The following is a 12614-nucleotide window of genomic DNA, read 5'->3' on the forward strand; positions in this document are numbered from 1 at the left end:
AAAAAAGAAAAAAAAGGCCTTCTCAGTTCAAGAAGTGCCTGGGGGCAATGTGGGGAGAGGGAAGGGATTTTAGAGAAGGGATTCTACAATGTTCCTTGCACTCATCAAACCTGCACTGTGCCAGAGCAGGGACGTGCAGCAGCACTGCACTGCAGCACCCAGTGAGGGGATGGAGCTCTCCAGGGAGGGAAAGAGTCTCTTACAGAGCCATGGTCAAGCTGTGTAAAGGGGAAAGAAAAAAATAAGAGAAAATTACACTCAGGACATGGGACAAAGATTTATGACTCATTTAATTGTATGGTTAGACAGATTTGTGGATTTTATATATGTATGGTATTTGTACATGTATAAACATGAATTTTTGCATATATGTCTGTAGAGGGAGAGAGAGGTGTGTGTATATGCATTCATGTGTTTTTTCTACATGTGTAGAAACGCCTGGACAAAATAGAAAATTCCAGGACTGCAGTTGCATGACACTTGAGTTTTATGCTTGGGAGTGTTTTGGTGTAGTCAAATAACAGAATAATGCTGGCAGGATGGCAAGAATGGGGACTGTCCAGAGTTGGTTTCAATTTATTAATCTGAACATGTAGTTCCAAATATTATAGCTCTATAACGGGAAAAAAAAAAGCCACAACATTTTTACTGCATTTTATTAACTTTTCTCTATAACTTTCAAACAGATTATAATTCTGTATTTTTAAAGTACGAATTGAGAAAATTTTAGCACCCAACCCCTTTGAAGAAAGGAAGCATTGTCTCTATTTTCAGCCAGGGAAAGGTGTTAGACATTGACTCAGGATGAGGAGATTGTAAATTAGAATTCCAGTGAAGGCTCTTGACACTTTCCTGCAGAAAAAAGGTCAACTTTATATTTAGAAATATTTCTTTCCCTGTATCAAAGTGTTATCTGTTACTGAAACTAATTAATTGTGTTTACAGAAGTGCTGCTCAGACCAGTGGCCTCCCCTGCGCCATCTGTGTGCTGTCTCAGAAAAGGTGGAAACAATGCCTTTGCTTAGGCTGCCTCTAGCAGTCATCACTATAGCTGCCTTGCTGATTATAGCCATCTTTAACTTGGTAAGTAATCACATTACTTAATGAACATATTGCAAAATCCACTGTTTCAGTAACTTCCTGCTTTCTTTTCATCAAGTACCAGTTTTTGTTGCTTTTTCTAATGCCTGCCTTACAACACGAGTTGATTTGCTCAGGGATAGTGCATGATGTCCATTAAAAGCATTAAAAACAAAAGCTCCTAGTTTGTGGAACTGGAAGTACACTTGGTAGACTTCAGTTCTACAAACTTTTCTGGTTTTCAAGACAGTACTTATAACAGCTCTTGATTGTAACCCTCCTCACTAAGATGTTTTCCTGTTTTAATGGGGTTTGAGATGTTTGGCAGTGGCAGGCAGCACTTTAAGCAGTTCACTGTGGTATTTGCACTCACTGGTGGTAATGTGGGTGAGGGAGGGAAGAATACAGCTTGGCTCTCTTCTAAAAGCAAAGGCATTGGGGATAGGTGCTGCTGGAGTAAAGTGGAAATGGCATCTGTCTTTTAAATTTAGTTTGAATATTATATTGCACCCGGGACACGTACATTTGAAAAACTGTGCTGGTTTTTTTTTTTTTCTTCATTAAAACAAGCTCTGTGTGTTAACAGTTCCACTTAACTGATAGTTAACTACCAAAACTGGTGTCCTGATCCCATGTGTTCCTTTGCCTTGCCATTCTTCTGATTCCATGGGGAGTTCCTTCTGAAAGCAATACTGCAGAAAGTGCTCAATTTTCTCTCATAGGGTGTTTTTTGCTGGCTCAGGTCCTTGAATTGACTCACAGTGGTGTCATGTGAACACCACCAGAGACAGACTGAAAGAAAACAGGAACAGCAGCTGTGAAACTGGGGGGTGAGACAAAACCACATGTTTGTGCCAGATAGCTGCTAAATTAACATGTCCATAATGTAAACCTTTACCCCCAATTAGAAAATAAGTAAATGTTAACCTTCTTGCAGCTTGTGTGTGCATATATGTTTAGCACAACTACATGGGATGCAATTGTATTTCAACATTTATTCAATAGCAGTGAAAAGACAACCAGATCAACACTCTTTGTAAAATATATAGGGAAAAAAATCAGTGATTACCTAATTAGCTAATTAGTTTGTATGCTGTTTTTATTGACTTGTTTTGCTTTGTGGGTTTTTTTTTTCTTCCCCTTCAATAAATCAAGACTACTGAAAAGAACAAACCTGCCAACTTTACTGGATCAAATGACCTCAATGCTACCAACTGTGTGAGTAAAATACCATCTTAATTTCTAGGACTGAAATGAAATGAGTCTTGGATGGTAGGTATAGAATCATAGAACATCCTGAATTGGAAGGCACCCACAAGGATCATCCAAGTCCAACTCCTATCATGTAGGATGTCATGATGGATGGCAATATTTTTATATTTTTTCTTTTTATTTATAAAGATAGGGTTTTGGGGTTTTTTAAGTATTGAACATGAAGACTTGCTCATGGCACAAGGCAGTTTTAAGGGATATTTTGTATTTTTATATGTAGCTTTCTTGTGCATCCTTTGGGGATTTTCAGAAGTCTGGAGTATTCATGTATAAAACTGAAGTTTTGATTTATTTGATCTCTCAGCATATTTGAAAGGTGTTCTCCAGCATTTCTGTAAGAGTAAATCCAGCACTTACTAGTGACACAAAAGTATTATTTCAGGAAGTTTCACTTTTTTTATCTCTAATGCTGAAGTGGTGTTCTATTTTGAGTTCATCCAAATATTTGGGATGCCCCTTTGTCACCTGGCCACCCCTTTAGATGATGGATATGTTTTTGAATTATGTGCAGCAAGGTGTGTGAGGAGCCTTTCATTCAGGTGCTTATGACAAATGATAAGTTACACAAATGAAAAGCACATTGCACTCACCTGGTGATTTTTTGTTCTTGCATGTTTGAACATCAGGCTTTTGAAAACACAACTCATTCCTGCATAGAGGAAACTGTAAGTAGTGAAAGCATCTTACTTAGGCCTGATCTTTGAATGTGGTGTACATTACTGACAAATGGCAGGTTCTATTGCTGTGTAAAAGGAAACTTTTTTTAGATATCTGACAGCATAAAAATTGTTCATGAAATCAAGATAATTCAGCTGCTGTTGTTGTGCTAAGTAAAGTATTCTTTGCAGGTTTTAGAAATTTCAAACTGAGAAATAGGTCTAAATCTTTAAGGAGAAAACAGCAGACCAGGGTGATGATAGTGTTTGAGTCTGAAAGATGAGAGCTGTACTTGCAAGTGTCCCAGTAAAGTGTGTTTGCAGAGTGAAAGAGCTTAAGTGGCTGACAGACCTCTCTTAGGATGACAGAGTTGGTATAATGTGTGATACATGGACTCTGATTAGGAATTGCTTCATAAATTGTTCTGGTCTCATTCACTTCAGTAGAAATGTTAATTATTTAGCCAAGAATCTCACAGTTCTGTAGTAGGCCAGTGCTATTACAGATGGGAAAACTGTGCATTGAGGAGCAGAAGCTGAGGTAATTTTGGAGTTGCTTGTAGCCTGAAGTGTGCCAGCTGAGCACCCGACACCTGTGCCTGTGGCTACAGGCAGCAGCCCTGTCTGCACCACACTCTTGGTACTCTTGGTACCATGTTTGGTGCTGCCAGCTGCAGGCTGACCTTGGACACCCTGCCTGAGCTGGGATTCCCCTGGCAAAGTGCTCAGCAATTCCATAATGGGGACAGTGGCCACAGCTTGATAATGCTTCTTAGCATCAATCATAGTTCTTCTGAGGAGCTGAGTCTCAGGCTGGATAACCAGCCACAGTCTCCACGTGTTACTGGTGTGGGGCTGGGGATGGGGCATCTGCTCTAGGTTACAATGGGAAAGCACAGTCAGGATAGGGTTAGAGTGCTGGACTTGCTGGTTCTATGGACTGTGAACCTACTTTAGATTATTCTCAAACTTTAAATAAATAATTATTTGAATTAATAAAATTCAGGAGAGAAATTCTCAACACTTCAGGTTTTATGTGGCATTGCTTACTTATGTTGATTGGTTTTTGTTTAAATATTTTGTTTACCCATAACAAATTATAAAAGTAAACTAAAATCAATATTAAGTTCATCCTTTTAGTGCCGTTAAAAATACAGCTTTAAGTGATTGCAATTTCTTTGCTTTTAATTGCAGTGCCCATGAACTCAGAGTATTTGCTGTGGTTTGAAGATTTCTTAGACATAAGTTCTGAATAATGCAAAGACTCTTTACATTCCTCTTTTGCAGTATTATGCTTACTGCTGTATATTGGGGTTCATTGCCTGCTCAGTATTTCTTCAAATGAGCTTCGAACTCAAAGTTCTCCTCCTGTCCATTGCTGTGACTGTCTACCTCATCATTTTTAATACCCTTCAGCACAAAGACAACGATGGCAACAGTACCAGGTGCACTGTAAAGTTTCTCATCCTTTTATGTTTCATTTAAGGAAGTGTTAGATTTTTGTGCACTTACTGGAATATTGAAATATCAAAATCATGTAAGCCAGACAGTGCAAACCTTTCTGTAAAGTTAACAACATGGAAATTCTATTAGACCATGCCACCTTTTTTTACATATACTTTTTAAACAAAGTGTATGTTCTCTGAAAAAATTCTGTCATGTGGCTTCTGAGATCCCTAGGAGCCTTGGATTACATTAAGGACTGGAGAGTAGAATATTAATGTCATAGAAAGGTTGATCTTAAGTTGTGAACAAAAGCCTTGCTAAAAGTCTGAGGTTCAAGCTTGGTAGTCAAGGTTGGTGAACTCTTACAGGTACTTTGAATAGTAACAGTAATTTACCTGATCTAATTGCAGAAACTGAAAATACTGAAGAGAAATCACATGCAAAGGCTTCACTGTTAGTTTTGAACTCTTTCTCAGATTCCTCTGCATAGTCTCATAGTTGAAGATTAGAATAATTTTATTTTGCAGGGGCTGTAACCTGTGAGCACACCTTAAAAAAGCTTGAGTGAACTTAATCATTCATATGATGAGAATTTAATTTGCATTTGTAAAAAGTAATATATGTGGTAAGACTGATCTTACTATGAAATACGAGTGGTGATTCAGATACAGATATAATTTAACTGCTGTCTTTGTCTTAGGAATTCAGGTTTAAAATTTGTTATTGTCTTTCCTTCCACAAATAAGAGTGTTTTTTACTACCTCAGGGTTTTGTTGGCGGTGTTTTTGTAGGGTGGTGTGGGAGCTGAAACTCAGTCTGGTGGAAATTAAGATAGCTCCATTAAGATAAAGCCCTGATTACTTGAGCATCTCACTCAGCATCTCACAACAGCTACTGGAGCAAGGTTTCAACACCCAGTGTGCTGTGATGTGCCATGCATCATTCCAAGTGTTGGACTGGCTGACAATCCTTTCTGGGTGTTGGGACAGGACCTGTCCCCAGCCAGCCAGTGGCACACATGAACAGTGACCCTGTGGTGCCAGTGTGGACAGACACCCTCTTCCCTCACCTCACACCCCAACCCTCCAGTGTGCAGATTTTCTCAAAGCATACAGATGACTTTGTATTGCTTTCTTATTTTCAGGTTTTTCATCAAAGAGCCAAGGATAATGACTAATTTATATCTGGTTCTGTTTTACATAACCCTAGTTTTACTTGCAAAGCAGGTATGTATTTAAAATGCAATCCTGTAGTTCCTTTACTTGCAGCAAGTTGATTTAAATAAAATGCAAAAGTGTTGTTCCTTGAAATTGTACTTTTAATGAGTATATATTTTTTGTCTTTTTTTAGTATTCTGGTCTTGCAGATAACACACTTGTAATTAGGTTTTGGTAATGAAAGAATTTTTTCTGTCGAAGGATGGGAACGTTTTTCTGGTTTTCAACAGTGTTTGCACCACAGTTGTGAGAAATTCCTGGTTCTTCCAGTTTTGATCTATCTGTATTTATATACGAGTATTCATTCTAAATCAACCTAGCAATTCAAGATAAAAATAATTATGTTACTAAAGTGTCATTTTGGTAAATACACCTGATGGTATCAAATGACATTTGGTCTTAGTGGCTGCTTCATATTTTTCTGACCTTTGCTCTCAAAGCACATTTTTCATAACTATATAGACTCAAAAGGCCTTGAATAAACTATTGCTACTACACTTCTTCAGAAAATTTCCTAATATTTTTCAGTGTGTTATTTTATGGATTTAATTTATCATATTTGATCTCTTTGCAGATTGACTATTACTGTCGACTGGATTGTCTGTGGAAGAATAAGTTTAAAAAGGAACATGAACAATTTGAAACTATGGAGAATGTTAACAGGCTTTTGCTGGAAAATGTTCTTCCAGCACATGTTGCCGCATATTTCATTGGAGAAAAACGAAATGAGGTGTGTTGAGCCTCCCCTATGTGAGGGACAGCAAATTGGGTTTCTGTGATATATAGTACACATGATGTGAAAAAGAACACAGACTGTAAGCCTCTGCAATCTTTGCCTCTTGTTTGTATTCTAAGACCTTCTAGTGTCAGTCCCTGAAATCTGTTCTCAGAATTAGTAGTTCAGCTTCAGGACACAGTTTAAGTTTGGCAAATATTTAAATGAGATCTACTGCTTTCCAAAGACTGTACTTTACCAGAGAGGATAGGCCATAGTTTTTAGAGATATGAGTTGAGGAGCATATAGTGTCTCCCAGAGAAAAGTTCATTGATAATGATTTTTTTTTTAAGAAATATCATTCTGCCAGCATGTCATCTGCCAGCTGTGTCTCAGAAGAGTGACAGTGTCCAAGTAGATGAAAATGCTTAAGGTATCTTTAAGGAATCTTAGCTTTTCCTTAGGCAAATCCACTTTGTTAATGTTTCTGATAGAATAAGAGATGTGGTTGACTTCATAGGAAAGCTGTAATTTGATTACTGGTTACAAACAATTATCGTGAGTGTGAGTACCTGTGGGGGAATGTGGCTGCTGACAATCTGTGGGTTTATTGCTTTCCTTTAGGACTGGTACCATCAATCCTATGACTGTGTCTGTGTCATGTTTGCATCAGTACCAGATTTTAAGGTTTTTTACACTGAATGTGATGTCAACAAAGAAGGCTTGGAATGCTTGAGGCTGTTAAATGAAATCATTGCTGATTTTGATGAGGTAATTAAGCTTCTGTCATAAAAGCACTGGATTACATATTTAGTGCAAAATGAATGTTTCACTAGATCTGTGAGCATTAGAGGGGGAAAAACCATTTTTATGCTGTACTAATATTCTGACTTCAGCCTTGCAACCTTGAAAGATATTTTCTCATCTGGTTGGGATTTTCAAGTACATCATGAAATCTATTAGAAGTATGGTTTGAGAGTCCTGACTTTAGGGACTTTATTTCAGTACTTCAGTGCCTTCATTTCTCCTGTGAGTGGATAGAGCAAAACTGTGAAACTAATCCTCAGTATTTTATCTAATCTTCATGTGAGTGATGGTATTGCTAGAGATGTTTAATGCTTATGATAGACAGTATAAGATTTCTGGTTAAATACTACACTGAAATGAGGTAATAAAGTCTCAAGTTTTTGTTTTCTTTCCATTCCAACAGCTCTTGTTAAAACCTAAATTTAGTGGTGTTGAAAAAATAAAAACAATTGGAAGTACTTACATGGCAGCAGCTGGTCTCAGTGTTACACCAGGCCAGGAGAACAACCAGGTATGTTGGCTCTGAATCTGCCTTCAGAATTCTGTGGGTGCAAAGGTGTGTTCAAAGTAACAAAATGTAACATGCTGTGAAAAAGTAAATCACTAACAGTCACTTTGTGAAATGTTAAAAAAGGTGACAAAATTATATTGTCTCCTGTTGAATTCACTATCTATCTCCTAGTTCCATTTTATTTCTGAATTAAGGTTTTCAGTCTGTAATCCCAGCATACCTTTTACATCTTTCATCTTTGATTCCAGTAGTTTAACATTCCTAGATGCATAAGAGAAGGGCTCTAATAATAAGGGAGTCAAAGAGTGGGAGCCAAAGAAAAGGCCATCTCAGAGCTGGACAGTAGCTTTTTGTGATACCTGAGAACTGGCACAGAAAGAGAATCCTCAAGTGCCACATTAGGTCTGTTACCCAGAAGAATTAATACCAATTTCTCCGGCCCATTTTCAGTATAGCAGGTTTGTGTATGACATTAAGATGCACATAATAATATACCCAAAATATGTAAAATTAAAGGTGAAACCCTTAAGGACAGAAAATAATTTGTTAGGAAATTTAATCATATCAGGCTTGTTGCCTCATAGACATCCCAACTGTATTTAATGGAGTTTTGAAATTCTGAATTGACAAGGATGAGTGATCTCATCCTTATAAACACTCCAGTCACTCTAGTACTGCTTTGGAGTAGCAGCCTGACACAGCCTTTCATGTTGCAATTTGGTTCTAATTAACCTGTGTTATGACTTGCACAGGATAGGGAAAGGCAGCACGCTCACATTGGGATTATGGTGGAGTATGGGATTGCCCTGATGAGCAAACTGGATGGCATCAACCGACATTCCTTCAACAACTTCCGCCTCCGTGTGGGTGAGTTCTGGTTGTGGGGAATGTCAACTGCACAGCTCAGACAAGGGAGAAATGGCAGGATGAGGTAGGTCCAAGTGCTGAATAGCCAAAGGCAATATTGTCTGGCCAGCTGTTCAGACAGGCTAAGCTCCTCCATGGATGGGCTTTTTCTCATCGCTGGAGGGGGCAGCAGGAAGAGTGCAGCTGGATGACTTTGGAGGAAATGAAAGATACAGATGAAGAGTGAAGTACCCTGTTAGTGACTGTTGACTAAAGACAGTATTGACATTACCATGCTCATTTCTATATATTAAAAGTAGAAGAGCAGAATTTCGCTTTGTGCCCTGGACCTCCTGAGCCTCAGTATGAATACTTATATAGAACAGCACTAATACTGATTGCTAGAAAGGTGTTGCAGAGTTAAGCTTTGGGATGTTTTTTTCCCCTGAAGCTACAGCTAACACAATCACATCCCTTTCTAGCTCAGTAATGACACCTGCCTGTGTTTCTGCAGGGATCAATCATGGCCCTGTGATTGCTGGTGTGATTGGTGCCCGGAAGCCTCAGTATGACATTTGGGGCAACACTGTTAATGTTGCCAGCAGAATGGAGACCACAGGGGAGCTTGGCAAGATCCAGGTAAAACTATGAGCCTTGCAATTTCCAAGGCATTATTTCTAATTGGTTGTGGAATTTTGTTTTAATGTGAATAATCAGAAGAATTTCACAAGAGTTTCTAATTCTTTTCACACAAAGGTCACTGAAGAAACAAGCAAAATACTACAGGAGCTGGGATACTCATGTGAATGTAGGGGACTCATTAATGTCAAAGGCAAGGGAGAACTGAGGACTTACTTTGTTTGCACTGAGACAGCCAAATTCCAAGGCATGGGACTGAACTGAGGCTACAATGAAGTTAATCAAAATAGACTTAGATCTGCCTCCCTTCTGTGAAGACGTAGAATTTCCCTCCTTATGTGAAGGACTTTATTCTAAAAACATGTATATACTGTTCCTATCTCTTCTACATCTCAAGATGAGAGAATTTTTTTTTTAATAAAGAAGAATTCTGAGAAGTTCCTAGGAGATACACAACCATCAGTCTGAAAAAGACTACCTTTTCCTGAAGTAATTTGAGGATTTACCTGGAATTGCCATGAAGCATTTTCAGTTAGTTGCTTTCCTTACCTGCACTGGGAGTCTTAACAGCACCAGTGACAACCGGTGTGGATGCACTGTAGAACTCATTCCTGTGTTAAAACATTCCATTGCCTGCTTGACACACACCTGCTTCCAGTATTGTGTTTGTCCTGATGTGTGTGCTGATACTGAGGGCACTGCTGTCCTGCTTTTAATGCTGAACACACGGCACAGCACAAGACAGCTGAGTAATGGGAAGAGGAATGCAAGGAAACTCAAGTGTGTCACATGATAACTGTGCTGAGCTTTTGGGAAAAAAACCTGAATTGCACAGTGTGGGGTCACTTCACCACCCTGCCTCCTCCACAGCAGTACCTTGTGTTATGCAAATGTTTTCATGACCAAGAGCTGATCAGAAATAACTTTAATCTAGTTCAGTGTGTTTACAAAGGAGAACATGTGATATAATGTATTTCTCTGTAATTAGTGTCTGTCTGTATGTGCATTTTGTTCTGTCATGGTAAATCTTTAATTTTTTACTTTAAGTTTCAAAAAGTACAGCTGATGGTGAGGAGCACAGGGATCAGGCTCTGACAGCAGCTGGTGTTGCTGATCCCAGCAGGAATTCTGATCCCATGCTGTGTTCTTGAGGGCACTTAGGGAAGAAAAAAAAAACCTGTTCTGAATTGCTGGGAAGCTGAAGAACAGAATTACTAAAATAGTATTAGAAACAGTAGCAGGTACTGTATAAACAGAACTGTGGTGGGGTTTGCTTTTTTTTTTCTGTTCTTATTTCTATGATTTGACCAGCCACTGGCTAGTTTCTACGCCTTTCAAAGGCAGTGCAGTTTTTTTCATAAACTGGTTTTGAAGGTTACAAAAGGATGTATGGAAAAAATGTGTTCATAATGAAATGTTTCAGCAGAGCCCCAGTACTGGAAGTATGAGTAGAGCATTCATAAGCTCACTGTGGTCATGGTGTAAATTAGTTTAGTTTGTAAGGTTTTTAAGCTGTTAGTGTCCTTTTTAGTGTTAGTGGCATTTTTTACTTACTGCAATCTCCAAATCCGTTTGCTGTTGGTGGAGATGAAAGGAGTTTGTAAGGCTGACACCTTGTGCCCAGTTATGTCCCTTACCAAGGATGGGCTCCCCCTTTCCCCATACACCAGGTGAGGGCTGGACAGCACAGTGATCGGGGAGTACAACACCTGCCTGGTTGAGCCTTCCTCCTCTACAAACAGCACTTCCTAATGCTTCTGGGTTTAGCACCAACCCATCCTGGCCAAGTGTTTCAGCAGTCCTGTGCTTCACTGCTGCTTTCTGATTACTGTGTCATTTCTTTAGAAGAGGAAGGGACTATATTTCAAGACAGCAACAAACCTAAATATTGTCCAGCGGTGGATTAAAAATCGTATGTGTAGTCTTTGTCAGTTTTGTAGATCAAATCTATGTGTGTAGTAGGTCTCCAACAGAAAACAGCATGTAAGAAAACCTGAATTTGAGGTTGTGAGTTCAGGCATGGGCTCTGCTGAAGAAAGAAGTGACATACTCACTGTTGTGTTAGTGCAAGTCAGTGTTGTAGCTGAATAAACCCTCAAACAGCTTTTACTGCTCTTGTATGTTGTGTATTTGTAGTTACAGGTGTTTAGCAAACGTTTCTTTAGAGGTATTTATTGTTTTACAGGACTGTGCATGTGTCAAAGGCTCCTTTCAGCAGTCCTTGATGTCATGTCAGGTCAAGTGACCATTTGTCTCATGTATCTATTTTGAAAAGTGCATTATGCCTATAAATAGAGCTGGCTCTGAAGTGCTCCTGTTCTCAGACCTAGTAGACTGTAGATGTAAGTTATCTATGAAAGAACATTTGCTGTCTGTAACAGCATTTGGAAATGCTTTTGTTTACACGATGTTGCCTGGAAGGCTGGTAACTTATTTGGGGGAAACTTCAGCTCAACCTCATTTGCAGAAGTGGCAGGAAGAGCTGCAGCTTCCAAAGGGGAAGGAGTTGGGTTTGGTTGCAGGTTTAAAAAGAATGCTCACTTGGTGTGCTGTGCACAACCTTCTTGGGGAAGTTAGAAACTGTGTGTAATGAAAAAGAGGATGACTAATTTCTCACCAGAATTGTAACTGTATAATATGAGAGCTATATTCAACCACAGAAAAAGTTCAACTTAACAAGCAACTGTATTGAAATAATTGTTTTCAGCAGTCCTGAGATTGAACTGTGAAACTTAACATTGAAGAAACAATCTTGGTGGAAAAATCTTCCTTGCAGCATTATTTTTTTTTCTTGAGTGGAAAAAATGGCACTGTATCTAATTTGAAGAGCTTATAACATCTGGAACTAGGAATCTGGTTTAAAGAACAAACTTTTGTTTTTACTATGAAATAAAAAGCTTATTGAAACATGTCTGGTTTTGCAATTATTTTGATGGAGATACCCATGAAAAGGAGGTATGTTTTTTATAGTGCTGCACACTTAATGGAAATGTTTTTGCTGATAAACTAAACTCAGTATTTATCTTTCTAAAAAATGTTGCCAGTAGAAAATGCTTAGAGTGACATCCACGTGTTCAACAGCTGATGAGAAATACTTCTGTCACTGGCAGCGACCTCCTGCTCCATCTAAAAGGTGAGTGATGGGCAATGAGATGCTAGGGAAGGAGCCAGTAAGGATTTGGCTGGCACATTTGCCCTGAATCTTGTCATCCTTTTGTAGCATGAAAATGATTTAAATGGTAATAGAAGAATTCATTTCCTGGGGTAATAATTCAGCTGCTATTACCTAGAACTGAAAAAACTCCAGTGGTGACTATTAAGTCTTCTGGGACAATTGAAACTACTGGAGAAAAACCCAGGCTGACAGTTAACAATTTTGCAATATATTTTAGTAATTGTGAAAGTTTAAAAACAAATCTTCCTGC

The 12614-nt window shown here is 38.7% G+C and overlaps 1 protein-coding gene across 5 annotated transcripts in view; it reads left to right on the forward strand.

Moving 5' to 3' along the window:
* ADCY7 (adenylate cyclase 7) overlaps window positions 1-12100 on the forward strand; it is a 60849-nt gene extending 48749 nt beyond the window's left edge. For all 5 annotated transcript variants that reach the window (XM_063167758.1, XM_063167756.1, XM_063167760.1 and 2 more), the window contains 11 exons: window positions 946-1083; window positions 2236-2298; window positions 2979-3017; window positions 4296-4453; window positions 5599-5680; window positions 6246-6401; window positions 7011-7157; window positions 7597-7704; window positions 8457-8571; window positions 9065-9189; window positions 9307-12100. In XM_063167758.1, the coding sequence (XP_063023828.1) occupies window positions 946-1083; window positions 2236-2298; window positions 2979-3017; window positions 4296-4453; window positions 5599-5680; window positions 6246-6401; window positions 7011-7157; window positions 7597-7704; window positions 8457-8571; window positions 9065-9189; window positions 9307-9453 (1278 nt within the window). In that variant the 3' untranslated portion in view covers window positions 9454-12100. The remainder of the gene's footprint in view (window positions 1-945; window positions 1084-2235; window positions 2299-2978; window positions 3018-4295; window positions 4454-5598; window positions 5681-6245; window positions 6402-7010; window positions 7158-7596; window positions 7705-8456; window positions 8572-9064; window positions 9190-9306) is intronic.
* Window positions 12101-12614: the final 514 nt, after the last annotated feature.

This window comes from Melospiza melodia, chromosome 13 (genome assembly GCF_035770615.1).
Source record: "Melospiza melodia melodia isolate bMelMel2 chromosome 13, bMelMel2.pri, whole genome shotgun sequence".
NCBI lineage: Eukaryota > Metazoa > Chordata > Aves > Passeriformes > Passerellidae > Melospiza > Melospiza melodia.